Source organism: Miniopterus schreibersii (assembly GCF_964146895.1).
Source record: "Miniopterus schreibersii genome assembly, chromosome: 6".
Classification (NCBI taxonomy): Eukaryota; Metazoa; Chordata; class Mammalia; order Chiroptera; family Miniopteridae; genus Miniopterus; species Miniopterus schreibersii.
In genome coordinates this window covers 74,666,537-74,688,279 of record NC_138107.1, presented here as the reverse complement: position 1 = coordinate 74,688,279, position 21,743 = coordinate 74,666,537, and the positions used below count along the sequence as shown (strand labels likewise).

The following is a 21,743-nucleotide window of genomic DNA, read 5'->3' as shown; positions in this document are numbered from 1 at the left end:
CGCGCCCCCCGCCGGGCGCTGCTCCTTGGGCTGCCTCTCGCTGCGCGGCCCGGGCCCCCCGGCGGGTGGGAGGCCGCCGGCGAGCGCCTGGCAGCCGCGGCTCGGGCCGTCCGCAGCTCTTCCCCGCGCCTCCCGGGCCGCCGCGGGCTCCCCTGCCTCGTTGTCCGCCCGCGCGCCCGTCGGTCCGTCCTTCCCGGGCGCTCCGCCTCTCCCAGCGGGCAGCCGCCGCCAGGCGTCCCCTCGGCGCCCCCCGCTGCCCCGGACTTTTCTTTGTGTTGGATGCAGACTCGCGCCCCGCGCCGACGGGGGGCGGCTTAAGGGCTTGGCCGGCCCCGGGCGGCCCCCGGCGCCCCGAGCCCGAGCAGCCTGCCCCGGCCATGCCCTTCCACCAGAGGACCGTGGAGCCCGCGCGGCTGCACCGGCCCGAGGCGGCCGGGGCCGCGGGCGCGCCGCTCTTCCGCTCGCTGGAGCAGGTCAGCTCGCGCGCCCTGGTCTGCCTGCTGGAGCAGCTCGCCGGCCTGTCGCGCTGCGCCGGGGACATCTTCGGGGAGCTCGAGGGCCAGGCGGCCGCACTGGGCCGCCGCACCGCCGGGCTGCGCCGCCGCCTCGACGCCCTGCACGCCGCCGCCGCGCGCTTGGACCACCGCCGAGTGAAAATCCGTGAGTGGCGGGCGGGCCGGGGGAGGGGAGCGAGGCGGGGAGGCGCCCGGACCGCGGCTCCCTCCCGCCCCCTGGCGGCCCCGGGCGGCCCAGGGTGTCGGCTCTCGCTCGGGTGGGGTCGGCCTGACCCGCGACCCCGCGGCCGTGCGGGTGGCGGGCGCGCGCAGCCTTCCCCGACTTAGGGATTCCCGGAGGGTGGGGAGTGGGCTGGCCCGTCCCGCAGTCCGTCCAGTGCTTCTCGCGCTGTGGGGGACCGAGAGGAGACCTGGGCTCTGTAGTCGGAGGAGGAGCCCAGGTCCTGGGCAGAGGGTCAGCGGAAGGTAGCCTGTCCCAGAAGCCAGGTGCACAGTATATTTGATCACAGTTCCCGAGGCTTCAGGAGGATGTTTGTAAAACTCTCTGGGGGGGTCTCATCGAGTGTGCGGGCTGCCTGTCCCCTCCCTGCCCACTAGGTACCGGTGTTCTCACCGAACTATAAAAGTGTGCAGACTTTTAGTTCAGGCTTTCCTTTTTTGGTGCTAATTTTTTGGCTCTTACTCTGACCTGCCATCTGTTTGTGACTCAGAGGGCCTTGACCTTGAGTGCGGACTTGGAACGCCATTCATCTTTGTCTGACCTCCCCCAACCCCGAAAATCAAGTCTGAGTCTTGACGTCGTGATCGCTCCAAACACCCGTTTCATTTCAGCAGCTTAACTAGCCCCAGTGAATGAAGTAACTGGAATTTCCTGCTGGCCCAGCGCTGAGAAACTTCCAGCGCGATGACCCTGTGGTTTCTGCCCTTTTTAGTACGTGGACCTGATCGCGATCCTAAGTGTAAAGAGTGGATTGAAGCTGGTTGATGGGTTGCAGGGCAGGAGGGGAGATGCTGGTGTAACCCGCTCGGAGACTTCAGCCGCTCTGGAGGAAGCACTGGCTCTCAGAACCACTTCATATGCGATCTCGAATGGCTGGTTTTCCGTGCCCTGCCGTAGCCCTACTTGAACCACCTTGCAGCCAGAAGAGCTCGCCTCCACAGCGCTTTAACGCGAGTGAGGTTGCTTGCTAGAATACACCCTTCCACAAGCTGTGAAGTTGTTGTGGGATGGTTTTGCATTTTACAGTTCATCTCTTTGATTGTGCTGCCAACACTTCCTTATAAACTGTGGACAGTTCCCAACCAGGGACAGTGTTCCTGCCCCCAGTTCCAGCCAAAAAAAAAAAAAAGTCAGAGAAACCAAAACAACATCAAAGTGGTCTCATAAGGTTTTGTTCATAAACAGAACATTTCTGCCTAATGTGGATAATGACCTCATGCATCAGGATAGACTGTCCTAGGGGAAGGTCACGATCACGGTGGTAATCACTAGTTGCTTCTATGCATTTTCTGTGTGGAGCGTCTGTGTGGGTGACGGAGAATTCCACCCCTGCGGAATGATGTGACAGGCAGCTCTGCTGGGTAAACTGATCTGTGCTGGGGATGCAGGAACAAGGAAGAGCTCCCGGAAGGTCACAGACTCCTTTTTTGCTAGTTTTGTTTTACGTTTAAACCGATCACCTTTCTCTCTCTGTGTACATATGGACCAATCACCAAAATCCCTCCAGATTCCTAATTAACTAAGGTTGACTTAAGGGACTGTAATAACTCTTTTGAAAACTTTTCACAAGTTTTAAAATCTTTTGAATCTTAAATGACTTTGATTTCTTACCAGAAAACCTGGGTCATCTTTTTTTTTTTTTTTTTATGGTGGAGAAAGGCGGCTTTTATTGAATGTAATTATGCCTGAGAGTAGGAGTGCACATAAAGAGAAGTTGAACTATAAAGATATTAGTTTTTTTGTGGTTTTTCCACCTTCACACACTTTTTATATGCTAAAAAGCAGTGAAACACCTATGCACTCATTTCACTTAGCTTCTGTTAGGATTCTTGTTAAAAGATGCGTCAAACCCTGTACCTTGTAAAGGCTACATTTTGAAGTAATTTTGGTACCTTTTGAGGCAGGTCTTCAGAATAACATACTTCATTAGAATGGACATGTAGACTTTTAGATTTGAAGTTGTCTGTAAAGGCCATCTATTTCACAAACTCTTTTAAGATTTTTATTTTTCAACTTCAGTTTACATTCAATATTACTTTGTGTTAGTTTTAGGCGTATATTTCATGAGCTCTTAACAAGAAGAAATTGAGTAAGAGAGCTGAGGTGATTTGCCCCAGGTTGTGTGCTGAGCGTGGCTCACCTGCCGTCCCATTGCTTATACCTCTTCCCTTTAGGATCGTGTGGAAATGGGGAACTTAAGTTCAAACACAATAAATAGTCCCAAGGACAACTGGCTCTTAATTTCCCCCCTTCTTGTCAAATAAACTTTTTAATGAGTCTCCCAAGGAGCAAATAACAAAACTGAGCAGCTTACGGAAGCCAGAGTGCAGCCAGAGACTGCATATTTCATTCCTAATGGGCTTCTACCAATAGTAAAGGGTGTGAGGGGAGCTATTTAAAAACCTATGGACTTTATCTTTGCAATACAGAAATAGCTTTTTAGTCCTGTGGGCCAGTTCTGCTGGTCTCAATGATTCTAAGAAGTATTTCATCAAGTTTGCCATTCCTCAAAATCTCATGGGTGCAAAGTCACTGAAAATACTTTTTTTGGTCATAAATTGAGGAGAAAATGCACATGACTGTTTTTCTCTTCATCCTTAAAGCTCCCCTTAATTCTGTCCCTGAATCCTCAGGCTGGAGATAATGCTCCCATGGCATTCAGCATGGGCATTAGGCATGTACCTCTATCACTGCATTTACTGGCGTGGACCGAAATTGTGTGTTCACTTCTCCTCTCTGCTAGATAGCAAGCTCCTTGAGGTCAACGATGGCCATTACTTTGTTTTTCCAGAGCTCACAACAGTGCCTGGAACTGGATAGCTCAATAGATATTTGAACTAAACTGATGCATAGTTTCTTGGTGCTCAGTGTCAGGAAGAACAACTACCAAAATTTTGGGGAAGGATTACTATACCGACTGCTGCAAATCTGAGCAAGAACAGTGACTTTAAAAACAAAGGAAAATAAGCTTTCTGCCTTCTTAAGGTTTGTGCTTAACCACCACTCCACTCCTTTCTATAAAAGTCAAACTTACTTTATTTTGTTGACAGTATGTTCTCATTGAAAATAGTGACAGTAGCAGAACTGTGGATAGTTACATCTTGGCTCTGTTAACAATCAAAACAGACTTTGCTATGGAGAAATCAATAGACACCCCACCTGATAGCCCTGTTTGATTTGTTTCTTTTTATAACTAACGATATCCCAGTATTTATATAGTGCTTTTATGGTTGAAAAAAAATTTTTCATATTCATTGTTTGACTCAAAAGCCTTGTAAGGTAGTAAGGCCAGGTTGTATTTTATCCATTTTACAAAAAATTGGAAGTTCTGGAACCAGTAAGAGGCATAATACCCAAGACAGACATCAAGTCTTTTGGTTTCTTGGCCAGAACTCTTTCCACTTTGCCTTAAAAGTACTTCCTGGGTGAATATAAAATGTAATTGTTGGAACAGAATAGGAGAAAAGATGACTTTCCGGCTTTTTTTTCTTACAGTGCCAGAAAAGCAGAATATTTTTCCCCTAGATTCTAGAAGTGTTCCAAGTTCATGGAACTTTGTCTTGTTGTACAACTATAGGGGGCACCATTCACATGTTAGTGTGTGTTAACAGTGCTCCTATAGAGTTGACGTGGTTCTCAGCACCTGCACCTGTACGGGATGGCCTTGGGAGAATGTGAGCAATTTTAATGGTGAGATGACTGGTGTTCAAGACAGCTGGTTGGCAGACATTGAATGGACACTCTTTGCATAAACAAGGTATGCATTTGTGGAGTCTCTGTTAGGCAGACACTGTGGCCTTAATACGTTCTGGGTAGTGCTCAAGCTGCATTGTTCTACCTTACAAGGAACTGTCGCTTGACCCAACCAGAGGGTTGGCTGTCCTGATGTCAGAATATTTGCTTTTGCTTCTTGCTCAGAATGAACCTTCTATGCAAGGTGCTTGTCAGAGTCCTAAAGACAGAGCAGATTTCACTGCAGTTTTAAGAATAGGTTGTGGGTTGTTTTTGTGCCTCCCTGCTGATAAATGTTTGTGTTTCTGGTGAAATTGGCACAAGACTTGCTTTCATTGAAACAGACGGAGTACTATGGAGGATGTTGGTGTGGGAAGATGGTCTACACCCTCCTCTAATCCCTGGAAGTTCCCTAAGTGAACAGAAACGGACAGCTGAACAGCCACCCCGCAGGTTAAGGAGGCTGTGTGAGATGAAGCAGTGTGCCCCATACTTGCTTGACCTTAAGAATTGCCTGGAACTTGTGTTAAAGTTACAGGTTCCCAGACCCTTCCAAAGTCCTGTTGAGCGAGAGTGTCCAGTCTGTTTAACTAGTGAGGCCACTGTTATTGGAGCTCTCTGGAGCATTGAAATAGACAGGAAAGCCCATTGACTTGAGAATCCGAAGCCTTCAGTCTGGGTTCACCTCTGCCGTTTTCTAATGCAGATTTTGAGCAACTTATTCACCACTTCCAGGCCTTAGTTTCTTCATCAGTAAAATAGAGACTTTGACTAAATTCCCCTTTACTGGCCTTTTCAATTTTGGCATTTTGTAATTCCAATGAAGGGTTACTACTTGATAACAGCAGTAGCTCTGGTGACCTTGTATATATGACTTTGGTCAATAATCCCTCTCTGATTACTATGATTTGGGATTAAAAAAATATATATTTGTCACCTGAAATAAACTTTTCAAGACTATATGGACTCGTTCAGCTCACATTTTATCAACATGGAGCGTCTGGTGTAGAGGAGTTAGTCTTTTTCTAAACAGATCAGTTAGGTACTTGTTTCAAATTTGTTTATTTCCTGCCCGCGATCCATTCTTGACCTCCTCTTCATCTTTAAAAAGTGCTAACATCATTAGGAAAAATAATTGTTTAAATTCATTACCATATGTCAGATATCCAAAAATTGAGTTATCTTTTTTTTATTTTATTTTAATTACGAGAGTGTATCTTTTAAGCCAAAACATGAATTTACTCGTTGACTCTTGAGTTTTGAAACTATAATTACCTGGTATATAAAGGTACCTACATTTAGGTTGAAATGATTTATCTAGCAATAGTCTGTCTAGTTTTCCTCTATATCAGAGGAGAAGCCACTATTAAAATTTCATCATGAGACTAGCAAATGAAAAAAAAATTGATGAGGTAGAAATAGTTGAGATTCTTTTTTTTTTTTAAATTCGTGAGATATTTACTGAAATAACACATTTAGGGAGAAAACTCAATACAATGCATACATCATTACCGAAAACTGTATGCCATCATACAAAAGATTTAATTTTGGGAAAGCGATTCCTAACTTATGGCAAGTTTTACTTTCAGAAATAAGACCATAAAACAACACAATCTAATTCAGTCTTAAGGGCCGGCATGCTGAGCTAGGAATGCTCTTACTCTTTGTAGAAGCTCCTTCTTTACAGTGTCAGGTGCCAGTGCTCTGCCTTTTGGTGTGATTTCAGCCACCAGGTAGTCAACAGTAACATGTTCTGGTTCTTTAATTACCTTTACAGTGTGCCTTCAGTTGATCCTTCCAGCCTGAACTTAGTGTTCAGCAACTCTCTCCAGTTTCTGTCAACTTTTGGTGATTTGCTGCTCTCATCTGTGCATCTGTTCATCTTGCTAACCACCATTACCTACCACACTCTTTGGCTGCCCAGACTTATATTTGAGATTCTTAATATTTTAGAATAAAATTCAGAAATAAAAAAATAATGCAGTGTTTTATTCTGGCTGTCATTTTAATATCTTTTAACAATTATATTTTAAACACAAAGTAAAATGGTTTGCACTTAAGTAGGCACCTAGTAGTTGATTTAGTTATTTCATTCTCTTTCTCCTCAAGTTGGTTCATATCCTGGAATGAATTAATTCTGCAGGCTTTGAAGTGCAAAATCAACAGGTTGGTGCCGATGGCTATCTTGCTTTCACTTGTTAACATTTGTTAAGCTGCACTTGAGACAAATGTAGCCACAGAGATGGAACTTCTGATTTTGAGTGAAGGCTCTTCTCAGAAAAGGCGCTGGAGGTCCCAGCCTTAGCCCCTCTCCTTGTGGATTAAGTGACACGTCTGTGAAAGCATTTAGTATCACTCAGTGACATTACTGATATCAGTGTCTGGGCAGCAGGGCAATTCCAGTTTCTGGTTTTGTATTGCCTAATAACACGAACAGCTAATGAGCATGTGCTATAGGCCAGGTACTTCAATCTCTACAACAGCTCTATGAGGTGGGTACTGTTATTACTTCCGTTTGACAGGTGACACAACTAAGAATTCGTTTGCTCGCATTCACAGCTAGTGAATGATAGAGCTGGGATGCGAACCAGGCAGCTTATCTCCTGATCACTCTGTGGCACTGTCTCTTCAAATTATGACATTCTGTGTTCACATGAGGAAAACCAATGCCAAGGAGATAAGGCAAAAGCCTGTCAAGTATCTGAAGGGGAAAAAACTTCAGTCTTTGGGTCTTTTCCCTTTTTCTTCTCTTTTTGTTTTGAAACCTCTCAAACTACTAGCAGATGGCCAAGAAATGTGAGGCACGCATCTAAAGTACTTAGCATAGTGCCTGGCTCATAACTACCATACACTTAACGTTTACTGTTGTTTAGATGACAGAGAAGGCTGAGTTAACATCTGTGTGTACACTGACGTCCATATATTGCCACAGATGGCCCAGTCCCAGTGACGCTGCTCGACTGATGCCTGGAAGATGAAAGCTGACCAGACGCAGAGGAGAGCCTATATAGACATACACATAAAAATACTTCTGATTTGAGAACTGGAGAGTTCTGCCCAGAGATCCTAAAATATATCCATAAAGTATTTGTAGTTCCCTACAAGAATGTGTGAAGGGTGGTGGTTTCTTTCTGCCTCAGAGGGGTTTGGCTGGTGAGGGTTGGGGGAGCCAGCCCTTCTCTTGGGACCTTTATGTGGATGTCCTCTTTCTGAAAGTCCCTTTCCCTCCATTTCCTCTACTGCAGGAACTGCAGACCCAGCTCAGCTTCCTAGGTTTCCCACTTAGCTTCCTAGGTTTCCCTTTTGCCTCCGTTGCCCAGGGGGTATCAGAGCCTAAACCCTACTCCTGTCTGATTTCCTGTTTCCACTCGGAGCTGGAGTGGCTCAGCTTAGACTCAGCTTTCCCTGGGCATCTTGGAACTCGGCAACCGTTCACACTATTTCATTCATCCCGTGTCTCCCAGTTTCTGAATCATCAGGTGCACTGGGGGCTTGTTTAAAAACAGATCCCCAGAGATTCTGGAGATTCTGAGTCAGCAAGTCTGGGGAGAGGCCAGGAACAGGCCTGGAACAGGTACCCTCAGGTGATTCAGATTAACCAAGTTTTGGAAACACCAGTCTGTTGTGTGTGAGGATTCGTGTCCATTGTGGGTGGCAGGACAGTCATCCATTGAGGAAGTATATTTCGGGTTATTCTGCTAGTGCCGAGTTTTACAAGGTGAGTGCAACAGCGTCCTTCCTTCAGGTTCTTTCCAGTTTCGTGTGGATGATTATGTAAATAAATACTTAATAGAATTAACCATCATTTATAACATTTCTAGGAGAAAATCTTTGGAATTCCAAATTCCCAATTTAAATGGGGTTTTTAGAATATATCTAACTTTTGAGGCCTGATTGTAACTTGGTGGGATAGTGGCAGTTCCACACACTTAAAATACTGATTTTAAATGTTTATAGCATATTTCATCTAAAAATTATATTCTAAAAATCAATGTAATCATTTCTGGAATAAGATCCCCCCTCCTCCCCCACCCCCACCCCCCACGTGGGATGGTGGAAATTTCCTTCTGTAAGTATTGCTTTATTTTCATTTATTGTTCTGGTTTCACAAGAAATTTCCCCCATGCAGAAAAGCAGTGTCTTGCTTTGGGAGGGTAGAGAGCTGTTTCAGGTGATTCCTGTAGGGAAATCCTCTATTATGCTTTCCTCTGCCCCCCCACCCACACACTTATGATTAAAAGCTGGTAAAGGTGTTATCAGCACTGTGAGGACTGTGTAATAATTGGCTGATTTAAATTTCAATAATTTCAATAACAGGTGGTAAAATATAATGGGGCTTTCTATCTGACAATATTAGCTATCCGATAAAATGTTCTGAGGACTCAGAGACCACAATGTGCAGCAAAGGAAATTGAATTAAGCAGGGCTATGCTATCTATGCATAATCAAATTATGCCTGATTATGTTGGCATCTGAGAACTACAGTTAAAGTGCGCTGCAGTTTCCCAGATGGTGGTCTGGCTGCTGTGACTGCCCTCTCAGCAAGGACACTGCCCTTCATCTCTCAGGATGTGACAGTTGTGCTCACTAGCTAGCTGGTGGCATTGGAGCTCCAGGCAGCCTGACTGCACAGCCTGGGTTTCTTCACCTCTACATTATAATCTTAGCATGCATTTCCAGTTAATTTATTGGATAGGCAATACATTTTCATTGTTGAAAAAAAATATAAAAAACTGTGCAGAGAAGGCTCACTTTGCTTCCTCCCCATATAAGCTTTGTCCCCCCCCCCAGAGCAACCACTTTTATCAGTTTCTCTGTATTACAGAATTTCTCCATGCTTCATGCGAACATAAAAATGTTAATATGTACTATTGATTCTCCATCTGTTGTACACAGTTGCTGAATTATCCTTTGCTCTTCTTTATTTGTATGTATTATCCAAAGTGATTATTATTTTTATTTTTTATTAATGAAATCCCAGTTAACTTTTTTTTGTCAGAGAATGCAATGGATTTGGAAAAAATAAGATGTAACATTGAAGTGGATTGTTAATTCAAGTAGTTTCTTACTTTTTTTTATTGCTAATGCTTTGATTTAGCTGTATTTTAAGTGAGTCTCCAAGGTGGATTAAGCTTTCCTGTATTAAGAAAGGAAAAGAAAGGAGGGACTTCTGTTAAATATCTGTAGTACCACAGTGTAAGTTGTTTCTTTGAAAGCTGGCATTTTCTGCATTTTATCTGTATGTACGCATGCTGAATGTGAATGACTTCCTGACTCGGGAGGGAGCTGTTACCGATAACAGGGCTGCATTTTACTTGTAGTGTGGAGTGTTTTACTCCGAGCTGGTGACTTCATTAGCTAAATAAGTGTACTGGATCATGAGGTCTGCTTGGTATGTTAATTTCCCCGGGTTGGTTATAACTACCTTGATTGCAATACCAGGCATGCTAGAGAGTGCAGTTCCACAGACAGGCATTCGTATGGAGCAGCTGTAGTCATCTGAGTTATCTTTCCCTCTCGGCTGTTACCTTGCTTAAGACTAAAGGCTGGTACTGAATTAGTGTAGACATGACTAAATAAAGCATTATTCATAGGTGTGGACTCAGAAATGTACTCACTGAATTACCCATCCCACAATGTAGTAAGTTTTGTGTAAATAAAAATACATTAAAAAAGCTTTCGGCCCTACAAGGTATGTTATAAAATTGATCTGATTATAAAATTAATGTGTAGTCATAATAATTTCCAAGTCTGTAAAGTGGAGGAAAGAAAAAAAACCTATTATGACCAAAAGAATATCCATTGTCTCCCTTTTTTTGGTTAATATATTGATAGGTATGGATCTATGTATTTTAAGGACAGTAATAGATAACATTTTTAACAGAACGCGAGACAATCTCTCCCTGTATTTAGTTTTGTGTCCTGAATTTTTAAACTTTGTTTATACTGTGAGATTTCCCCCAGGTCGTAGACATTCAGAGGGTGTTTTGAATAGGAGAGGCATTGGATGTATCTCTCTGACAAGCTCTTGTTTTGCTTTGGCTCCCAAGCAAAGTTCTTTCCTTGTTCTCAGGAGTCAGTATGTTCACACAGGAGTTATCAAGTGGACAGAAGTTTGCTATTCTGATGCTTCCTAGGGTTTCCTCTCTGTGTTTAGTTATTTGTGAATCTCAGTTGTGCTTACAAGGTAGTCTAGGAGAAGACTTATGGGAGTTCTATCAATTAGTCCAATAGATTGTGAAATCTTTCATGTTACTCCCATTTTCTGAAAAAATGAGTCATATGTTATATCTAAGGTTGTTTACCCACAGTTTTATGGACAGGCATTCGAATGTATCTTTAGAGCAAACAGATTATTGAGTCAAAAGATAGTTTTCTCATTCCTTCCTTATTGGTACTTTAGTTGAGCAGTATGCCTGTTGTACTAATAAATTATGTTGCTTTTTCCCCTCTGAATTTACATTTTTCTTTGTCCCTTAGAAAACAAATAAACCCTTCTCTTTCCTTTTCACCAAAATCGCAGTCAGACATCTGTCTCAAGGTTTCTCACCTTGGCAGGTGTCCGCTCTTGGCAACATATGGGGCCTGTTTAGATTGAGCTCAACACGATTTAAAAACGAAGGTCTGTCACCTATCTCTTGCTGTAATTGTGGTTCTGTGTTGTGGAAGAATGAGCATGAAGTTTGTCCTTTTATTCTAAAGGTTGGCTGGTTTAATGGAAAAATACATAGTCTATAGAAAAATTGGGGGTCTGGGTAAATTCATCCATTATAATCGTGCAGGAGATGGAGGTGTGAAATGGGGTGGGAGAAATATCTTTGAGTGCCATTAGTACTTTTTACATAATCTAAATATATTGTTTGCAGATTGCAAGGTCTGCTCTATAATGATCTTAATAATAATTTACACTAACATTTATGGGATATTTGTAGCTCACATTTATTGGATAGTTACTATGTGCCAGTTTCATTTAATCCTCATAGAAACTGTATGAGAGACATATTATCACCCCCATTTTACTGATTTTACTGAGTGGCACAGGGAGGTAAAGTCATTTGCCCAAGGTCACACAACTGGAAAGTGGTAGAGCAAAATGTGGTGTAGGTGAGTTCTGTGTTTAAACGCTGTATTTGTAATTGTAATTAAGTTTTGTGAACTTTTAAGTTCATTTTAATATTGAAACGCTTTTTAGTTTGGCTGGGGGTTGATAGGTATTTCCCACTTTATTCTGGTTATTTGAAATCACTGTGCTGCCAACCCAATGGCAGGACCTGTGGAGGTGGATTAGCAGCCCATGTGACAACGCTGTTGTGAATCTGTAGAGAATTAATAATGTTTGACTGGTTCTTTGAGCTGCACTGATGAAAGGTACTCTAGCCGCCAGATACAGAGTCTTTTTGTTGATACTGCCCATCATTCTGGCCTCTTTTCCTTTGCCAGATAGTCAGATCAATGTCAGAGGATAGGTGACAGAGGAACACATAGAGTTTCTGGCTTATTTTTATTTGATGTTAGGGAAATTATTTTTCTTTTTTCCCTTCCCCTCTCTCTTCAGGCTTGCGGTATTTAAATACTGTGACAGTGTAAAATGTATCTCAAGCTTGTACCTCCAGGACACTGCTTAGTTTACCAGAGATGCAGGATGAGAAGCAGTGAGGAGACTAGCTGGCTGACGCTCCACTCCCTCGATAGTACATTTTTACCTTTATTGATGGAAAATACCTTTAACTACGGGTGCTGGCCAGCAGCACCAGCCAAGACAATTGTGACCCATAACCATGAACTTTAATCTGCAGTTTTAAAGTGTGGTTCCTGGGCCAGCAGCAGCAGCATCTCCTGGGAAGGGCCAGCAATGCAAAGCCTTGGCCCCGCCCCCTGACCTACTAAATCAGAATGGGAGGCAGTGGACTCAGCTGCCTGCCTATAACAGCCCTCCAGGTGCTTCTGATGCTGAAGTTTGAGAACCGCCGTCTGCAGTACCAGCTGGCCTGAGGCCAGAGGAGTGACTCTGCTAAGAGGCCTGTAGCCTGTGTTGTGCTTTCCCGTGGCTGGGGCTGCCAAAACCAAACCCCCAGAGGGTTCTTTGAAAAGCTTCGGCCCCTGGTCCAGGACAATACAGGTTTATGAACTAATGCTTCATTACCACACAACTAGGAGAGTGTGGCTGTAAGAGTCTCTGAATCCCGGCCAGTTTGCGCTTTAGAGGCACACTTGCTGGTGGGCTTCACTGGTTGGAGATGCGTAACCTGGCCCCTGGGTGGTTCATCGTCCTCAGGGCTAAGAGCAGCCTCTCTGCTTTCCCTTTCCCAGGAACTTTAAACAGCATCCAGAGAGCAGGGAGGTGACTCACCACAATCACAGGGTAGGGACATGCATTCTAAACAAAATATGAGGAGAGAGGGAAACCCGTTTCGATATTTTAGTGAGTGCTTCCTGAAAAATGTAACTAGGAAAACTTGAGGCAGACATGGGAAATTTTACTTGTGGATGGGACATAAATGTTTGAAGAAACATGAGAAAAATGCACAAGCGTGAATGTACTGAGTAGTTGGTGTTCTGTTGTTGGTATTGGAATTCTATTTTGCTTTACCCAATATAATTCAGCCTTTCTATTGATTACTTATTTATGTAATCTGTCCATAAAGTAGCTCTTAGTACAGTATAATCCACTATAATTTGGAGTAGTCAAAGTTAATTGAAGCAGGTGGTGAAAGGCAGCAGAGCATAGTGGTTAAAAGACAAGACTTATTAGCTCTGTGACCTTGGATAAATTACCTAACCTCTCTGTGCTTAAGTTTTCTCCTCTGTAAAATGAGCACTGTACTCATGGTGGTTGTGCAGATAAAATGAGATATATAGAACAGTGGCTGGCCCGTAATGAATAATAAACATTCGCTGATAGATACTCTGGAATGACCCTTACTATTTATTAAAACTACTTAACACTTTTTTTTCTGAGTATATTTTTAATTCTAAATGCAAATGAAGTTAAGACATTGGAATAAAGAATTGGAATTAGTCACTTGATTGGATTCTAATAGTGTAGAATTTCCTAATGAGTGTGCTTGTGTTCTGGTTGAGTTTCTAGATGGCTGATGTCAAGTTTGATAATTGGATTTATTACTGGACTTCAGACCATTGTGTTGAACATCATGCTAATCTAGTTATGAAAGTCTAGAATATTGGGTTACCTTTATTCAACGTGTTCTCTGAAAACAGTGTTTTGATTACATCTCTGATATGAGGTTGTTTTGATGTCATTTTCTTCTTTTCAAATTGAGCTCAGATAAAATGAAGTTAGGGGTTTTGGCTTGTTGAGTTCCAATGAGATGGTTTTATCACACATGAAATCACTAATTTAGAAACCTGTCAAGTTATAATAATTTGTAAGTTGTTTTGAGTTTGTAATATATTTTCTCTTACAAACCATGTTTCTAAAGCATGACCAGGTGCTTTGGAACCGCTCCCCCCAAAGCCTGTCCATCCTGAAATAGAGATACCCAGATCTCCAGGGTCACAGGGTCTAATCATCACGTAAGAATTTTCTGTAAGGAAGTGGCTGATATGTGACAACTGGGATACCAGATCACATTTTTCTGTCCTCTCTACCCCTTCCCTAAGCTGTGTGATCTGGCTTCATCCTAGCCGGATATGTGAGTAGGAAGCTTTGGAAGCAGGGGATAGGATAGACTCCAGGGTGTGTGAGATGAAGTGCTTTAGGTCCTATGCTCAGCAGAATCTTGGCTGTGGCCGTTCCTTATAGGTGAGAGCTCCAGGCCAGGTGAGGGAAGGTGAGCAGCCAGCAGCCTGCAAGTTCATGTGAGGCAATTGGCAACCATATGCAGAACATTTATATCTGTTTGTAAGTAGTGGGCTGCTTGTAGTAGTGCCTCTTTTAATTTTTTTCTAGGAGAATTTAAATGAATGAAGGTCAGCAGTTTTATCAGTTTAAAAAACCCCGTTAATTTATTATTATTATTATTTTGCTTTTACTTACCTCTGCTTAATATGGGCATACATTTACATTTTATTTCTGTTCAAAGATTGTGGGTTTAAAAAAACCCAATATGCAAAGCATTACAGATCCTTTCCACGTCCCCTGTGCATTCTCTGTAAAAGGACCTGAATTGTTTATAGAATCCAGCAAGCTTTTGGTCAAGTACATGTTTTTAAATTGTGTTGAACATGCAAAGAAAAGACAGACTTGGGCTTGTTAAAAATCATTCCTGTCAAGTCCCATGTAGCTTCGCATGTCAAACATGACTTGAAAATGTTTTCCCCAAGTGGCCATGTCTTAACAATTTATGTTCTTGAGGGAGTTCCTTGGAAGGAATTAAATTCTGGGAGGTCACATTTTTCTTTCAAGTTCGATTTCCAAAGTGAAAATGAACTTCTGTTTTTCAACTTGAACTTTGAAAAAAATTCAACGAAGAGCTTTTAGAACTGTGCAGTGATTGTGTTCTATGCAACTGGTCTTCCCCATCTCTTTAGCCAGAAATGAACTGTGGCAGTTTTCTTTGTAGCTGTAAAAACGAAGAGAGAAAGGGAAGAAGAGGTAAAAAATGCTGAGTCTGGGAAATTGTTCTAGTCCTTTAAATCTTAGCGACATAAACATCTGTTTGTATTAATGGGCAGGGCCAAATAACAGTAGTTTTTTTTCCTAGTTACATGCTTTCTCCCCCACCCCTCCGGAAATTACTCTGCAAATTCCTCAGACTTTCTCATTGAAAACATATGAATGGTTAAAATTTAATATTTAGCATAATTAGGAAATACACAGTTTTTACAGTGAAATTCCAATCAGAGTGGTATATTTGATTATTCATTTTTTTTCTTGATTATTTGGGCTAATGGAGAAGAGGTAGTAGGAATATTCTAGAAATACTTTTACTATGTGCAGTCTTTGAAAGGAATGTATTTCATGTTTTGAGCCATGATGTAGTACTTTAAGTTGAGCCATGGTGAGTATCTGTTTCAGAGAGGATCGGGAGAGGGTTCTGAATTACTAGTAAGGCCCTTTTGTTCAGATACATCTTGTGCCCCATTTCATACTAGAAACTGACCACACACCCCCTCAGGTAGCATTGCGGATGTAGATCAGGTTGAAGTTTTCTTCTAATATACTGTAGTTTTTATTTTCCTTGGTTAGAAATAATAAATACTTTACTTTTAAAGTGTTATTGTTGCGTGGTGGGTGGTCAGAGGGAAAACGCTGAGAGGGAAGGAAGATCAAGGAGGCAGTGGTAAAATCCAGTATTGACTAATAGTCATTGCAGCCGCTGAAAGGCAACGTATTGTCCTTAGCGCTCCAAGATGAGCCTGCGAGGGGACTGTCAAACTACTTGCTCTGACCTTTGTTTAACGTCTTAGAGGACTTACGGTGATTCATTTCATGCTGTATGCATTCTCCTGGGTGATAAACTGGGTTCACGGCCTTGGGAATGAGCAGTGGGGATTGGCTCATGTGAAAAACCTATGGAAATGGCTAGTCATTTAAAATTCTTAGCTGATCTTATCTCTAAACCTCATGCTGGTTTTGTTATTGTGGTTTTGTTTTTGTATTAAAGTATTATCTATTATCTAAAATTTATAGTAGTAAATGTCTAAGTTTGTCTTCTACTTTCCTCTAGCATTAACCCTTTTCCCCCTAGCTGGGCTAGTTTGTACCAGTTCTCTGAATATAACTTGCTCATTTGTGCCCCCACACTTTTTCTGTATGGCATATTTAGAATTGAGAAACAACTGGATTAGTGATGGATTGTTTAAAACTGGCATCTGCTCTGATTGACAAGCATGGTGTCTGTGCTGAGCATGTTGCTGAAGGTTTGAGTGACCCTCCTAGTTATAGTCTATCCTAGAATGATCTACCCTTTCTACTCTAAGTATTTAAAATGGTACCTGTATTTCTGGGCTGAGTTCAAAATCCCTGTATTTCCAGGGGGTTGGGGGAGTGTGAATGGTGATGGACGGAGACTTGACTCGGGGTAGTGAACACGCAATACAGTGTACAGATGGTGTGTGGTGGAATGGTGCACCTGAAACCTACATAATTTCATTAACTAGTGTCACCCCAATAAATTCAATAAAAAGGAAAATAAATAAATACATAAATGAGAATAAAATTTAAAAATTCCTTTATTTCCAAATGTCTTTCTTTTCTACTTAAATAATAAAAATTAGAAAGTGGTTTGCTCTCACACACACACACACACACATATATATATATATACACACACACATACACACACACACACACACACACATATATATATGGTACAGTTAAAATACAAACTCCTCAAGAATGGGAGCTGCCTGTGCACAGATCCAAGTGTAATGACAGTGGGGGAAGCTGGAAAGAGTGTTGGATTTGAAGATTTTACATTCCAGTGTTTGACACTATGACCCTTAGGCAAGTTATATCACCTCCCTAGTCCTCTGTTTCCCCATTTGAATCTTAGTACATGAGTGAGATTACATGATCTCTAGAATATAAAGTAAAAAAAGAGTGTTTTATTTGTTTTTAAATTCCTGAGCAGCTGCACAAATTGTGATAGTATGAACCGATGTCATATAGAATGGATGGATGGGATAAGAACTGAATTTCTGGTGATTTCATTATATAGCATGACTTTGGTTCCTGAATGCAGCCCATATTTCTCTATTTTGGGTAATAAAAAAGAGTCATATTTTCCTTGGAGTCCTGTTTAAAGGAGAGATTGCTGCCCTGGCCAGTGTGGCTTAGTTGACTGGAGTGTCATCCCATGTACTGAAAGGTTGCAGGTTTGATTCCTGGGCAGGGTGCATGTGAGAGGCAACCAATCCGTGTTTCTTTCTCACATCAGTGTTTCTCTCTCCAAAAAAACAGTAGAGAATTCTGGTGGCTGCCCAGTTAGTGGGTCTATGAAACCAAATTAGGGGTCGTTAGCATAAAAAAAGAAATAGAATAGGAAATATTGGAATGTCTCATATAGTAAAGGTAAGACATGTTTTGTGACTTGTTTCATGTGCATTTTCGTGTATTTGGAATATGTCTGTGTTAGTAGATATGTATGTATTTATGCATATGGTGCCTGAGGGATACATTGTGATATAAAATATATCTGTGGGTTGAGGATTGCTGGTATGGAGAATCTTAGCTTTAAAAATTTGTTCAAAGCATAGTTTATTTCCATCTTAACTGAGGCAGCAATTTCATACTTGGTTGTGGCATTAGAAAAATAAATTGCCAAGAGTACTGATATTTTGCAAAATGTTAAAAGACTAAGGCTTTTAGAGGGGCTTCATATTGGTGTAGATGTCCATTTAATGAGTTCTTTCTGAGTGGCCCTCTTTTTCACATAGTCTATAACAAAGATATTAGAATTTATTTTTTTTCTGATTTCAGAGGAAGAGTTCAGTATTAACTGTTAAAATTGTAGGACTACGTAAGCAAAGAGCTTTCTTCCTAGTCCTGCTCCACGGATGTAACTACTGCTGGCAGTTGGTGTGTAACAGGGATTTGGAAGCCAGAGAAGCTTGCCAGTTACCAGCACCTCGTTTGTTATTGCCCTTTCTGTTAACGTGAATGCGTCTGTGGTGAGGATGTGACAGTAGAGAAGATGATGGACAAAATGAAGGTACATTCCTTGAGCAGCAGTTAAAGGGGCTGAGATGTGTTCTGCTAGCTGGTCTGCATTTTGACTTACTTGGGATTTGGTGAGTGAATGAAATTCTAACCGAGAACTGAAAACATTGTGGTTGACCAAACGCTGACATTTATCCGCCTTCTCTCCCTCTGTTCTTTAGAATATGTCTCAAGTATATGCATTTCCATTCAGTCCTTCCTAAGAGAAGCGATGTCGTGTTGAGTGATGATCATGCTGTCCCCAATTTGTTATATATACTCACTTGAATCTCTTTTGCATTTCTCAGATTGACATAACACAAAACCCCAGAATTGTGGTGTAGAGTAGAAGGCAGAAGTATTGACGTTTTCTGTTATTTCAGGCTATCTCTTAACAATGCCAAAGGTTGCTTCCTTGCTTTCTCCTTCCTTTCCTTCCTTTTACCTCCCACTGACCCGCTGCAGAAAGAGTCTTTAATTTCAATAAGGACATCGTTATGTAGCCGAATATGCCTTTTACTGTCTTAGAAAAAGCCTTCAGCTAAAGCATTGATGCTGTAAAATGTTATTGGATTTGGAACACTGAAACAGCCCAGGAAGAGGCATTTTAAAATTCTACTTTGGTTTTCCTTGTTATGCTTGTGGTATTAATTAAGTTCAGAGATGGGACTCTGCTTGCCTGTTCCTGCATATTGAGCTCTGAGTGGGGTTTCACTTCTCTGCCTTTGCTAAGGAATTGCCATATTAAATGGATGTTGAAAGCAGTAGCAATGAGGGCCCCAAACACACGGCTCTGGAACACTAATGGTTGCAAATAAATGTAATTTGACATTAAAAAACAAAAAACACCGACAAAAATATTATTCTGTACATCTCAGTGAAACATTCTTTTCATAATAGTCATATTGAGAGTGTGTGTTTGATCCGTTGTTGCTGGTGTTGCTAAAAACACTGTTGAATTTAAAAAAACACAACAGAATCTGGAACCTGTTAGCACGTTTATATTTTTGGTTTGTAATCATGTATTAGTTGTGTGATTAAATTATCCTTGAAAAGAGTCCAATGCTACAGACTTTTATTCCCCACACTCACCAGCCCTGCTCCACTCTTCAGAGTTAAATACAGTCAACATTGTTTAATCAGCCTCCTCTTGATAGGCATTAGGATTGTTTTTCAATTTTTACTGGAACGTACCTCATTGTGCAGCAGTATTGGCAGTATCTGGCATTAGTGTAAAACTGCCCTTTGAAGAGCCGTACAACGTTGGCAGTTGTATGGCAAAAATCTGGCGATAAGGTGTGTGCTCAAACCCTTTAGGTATTCTAATTTTAACACAGTGAGAGTTTCCAGACTTACCCTGGAATAAATGGCTGGAGCTGGTTAACTTGAGAGAGGATGCTGATCTAGATATATCAGTCCCGGCGGGGGGTGGGGGGTGGTGGTGTTTAATTCATCTTCTATTTTATAATCAGACCGTTCTAGTAGATGTGGCTTTAGGATTGTGTTTAGTTCTAATAGATGATTTCTCTGAACCTTTATTTAAACAAACACGTTTTGAGTCCTCATTTTCTTCTTTGAATCCCACTCCTCAGAGTCCTTCCTGCAGCCTGTCATTCTGGCTGAATCTACTGATTCTTCTAGGGAGGTGACATTTGCACCATGTGGTAGACATTCCCTAAAGCCTCATCCCTCTTCTGAGTTCTCAAGGGACTCGGTACCCACCCATCTTTTAGTGTCTATACGTTATGTTGTGTTCATACTTTACTGCTGCGTCCTTGCATTGTTCAGAGCTGAATTGTTTTACAGATCGTTTCATCCTTGGGTAGACACAGTATGTGTTAAATACATGGCTGAATACCGTAGTGGGGATACCTGCAGAGAGAGCCTGGGGCTTAACTGGGAGGGACTTGGTCACTAGGCAGAAACGCTTGGTGCTGAATTCAATGAGCAATGGGATATGAAAGATGTTTGAATAGAGGAGTGGTAGGCTTATAGCTCTAATTAAGATTAGTGGTAGTAATAGAAACCTGAGACAGGAGTTGAAAAACAAGGATCTGGTTAAAATGATCTGGCTGGTATTTGTGTAGTGATAATAGAAAAAGAAAGGGTAATGTTTGGAATAGAATTTACCTCAATTGACAGTTTAAATTGGGGACAACATTGATTTGTTCATTCAACTCTCTTCTCGCATAGCATGATGTGCCAGGAACTGTGTTAGGCACTGGTGGTAAGGTGCGAAAGACAAGCATGGTGAACGTGTTTGGAGCCAAGGGTGGTGAACGTGTTTAGAGAGTAGGTGACCTGTAGAGCGATGATGGCGGCTACAGACATCGTAAAGCCAGGAAAGAGGAAATGGTTTTGTTGGACTGTTTTGTTAGCTTTGGACTAGCAGAGTTGAAGCTGCCAGAGCACATTCAGCAGAATTTTGCAGTGGGAGTTCTTTTTAGATAGATGTTGGGTTTAATATGTGTGGAGGGGATGGTTGAAGCCACAGAAGTTAAAAATGACAAAGAATTAGATTTTGAGCCTAAGAAAGTTATGCTGATCTATGTTATGGGAGGGCGCGGAAGCCAGGAATTTCTGCAAAGCCCTCCTCCTCTAACAGGAAGGTCAGTAGGCACCAGGACTAAGAGATAAACACTGAATTTGTGTGAGAAAAAAGGGAAAATAGACAAAATGAAGAGGAATGGCTGAAGAGCTCCTAATTTTATTGCATCTGTCTTTTATTCCACTTTTGTGACTTGGCTTTTGTGATGGTTAATTTTATGTGACAACTTGGCTTAGGCTGTGGTGCCCAGATGTTTGGTCAGGTTCCAGTCTGGATATTGTAGGAAGGTATTTTTTTAAGGATGTGATTAACATTCAGACCAGTAGACTTTGAGTAAAGCTGGTTATCCCCTGTGGTTGGAAGGTCTCAATCAATCAGTTGAAGTTCTTAAGATAAAAAGACTTGGGGTCCCCTGAGGAAGAGGAATTCTGCCTTTCTACTGCCTTTGTACTGGAGGTGCACCATTACCTCTTCCCCGAGTCTCCAGCCTGCTGGCCTGCCCTGCAGGTATTGTACTTGCCGCACCCCACAACTGCGTGAGCCAGTTTCTTAAAATAAATGTCTCTCTCGAAATATGGATAGAGGGACCCCTCCCATCCACATCTTATTGGTTCTGTTTCTCTGGAGAACCCCAGCTAATACAGATTTCAGCTTACCTGGATTCAAACTGTATTTTCCACTTATTGAGATTGTTCTTTAGCACTTAGCTCCATCCAGATTCTTTGAGTCTTGACAGACCGTTGTCCTCCCAGGCAGTTGTCCGCTTCTACTCTTGCTCAGTCAGTACTCTGTGTGTACCTTGCTTGTGCCATTATATTATCATAATTGTTGGTACGTGTGTCTGTTTCCCCCAAGGACTCTGTGAGCTTTCTGCAACCTAGGACTTGCTCCCACTAGCTTGTGTAGCTTGGGTAACTCGCCTGGTTAGCATGGAAGAGTTTGTCACTTTGTGTCTATCGAGTGAAAGAGTTGAGCTCTGACCTGATACTAGAAAGAAGTTGGAAGAAGTGCTAAAATGGAAAATGTGACCCAAGAACTAGGAGAGGTCGCAGCGTCTTTTCTTGGTTGGCAGGTGTGAAATGTATTTTGGTGATTTGGACACCACAGTGAACCATTACCTAATCA

The 21,743-nt window shown here is 42.1% G+C and overlaps 1 protein-coding gene and 1 pseudogene across 3 annotated transcripts in view; one reads left to right on the top strand and one right to left on the bottom strand.

Annotated features, from left to right (window-relative positions):
- Positions 1–280: 280 nt before the first annotated feature.
- Positions 281–21,743, top strand: part of NHSL1 (NHS like 1) — a 193,570-nt gene continuing 172,107 nt past the window's right edge. For both annotated transcript variants that reach the window (XM_081141375.1, XM_081141373.1), the window contains exon 1: positions 281–660. In XM_081141375.1, coding sequence (XP_080997501.1) covers positions 378–660 — 283 coding nt within the window. In that variant the 5' untranslated portion in view covers positions 281–377. The remainder of the gene's footprint in view (positions 661–21,743) is intronic.
- On the bottom strand, positions 6,093–6,364 carry LOC308558657 (transcription and mRNA export factor ENY2 pseudogene; annotated as a pseudogene). Its single transcript has one exon. The product of its transcript is annotated as a transcription and mRNA export factor ENY2 pseudogene (transcript).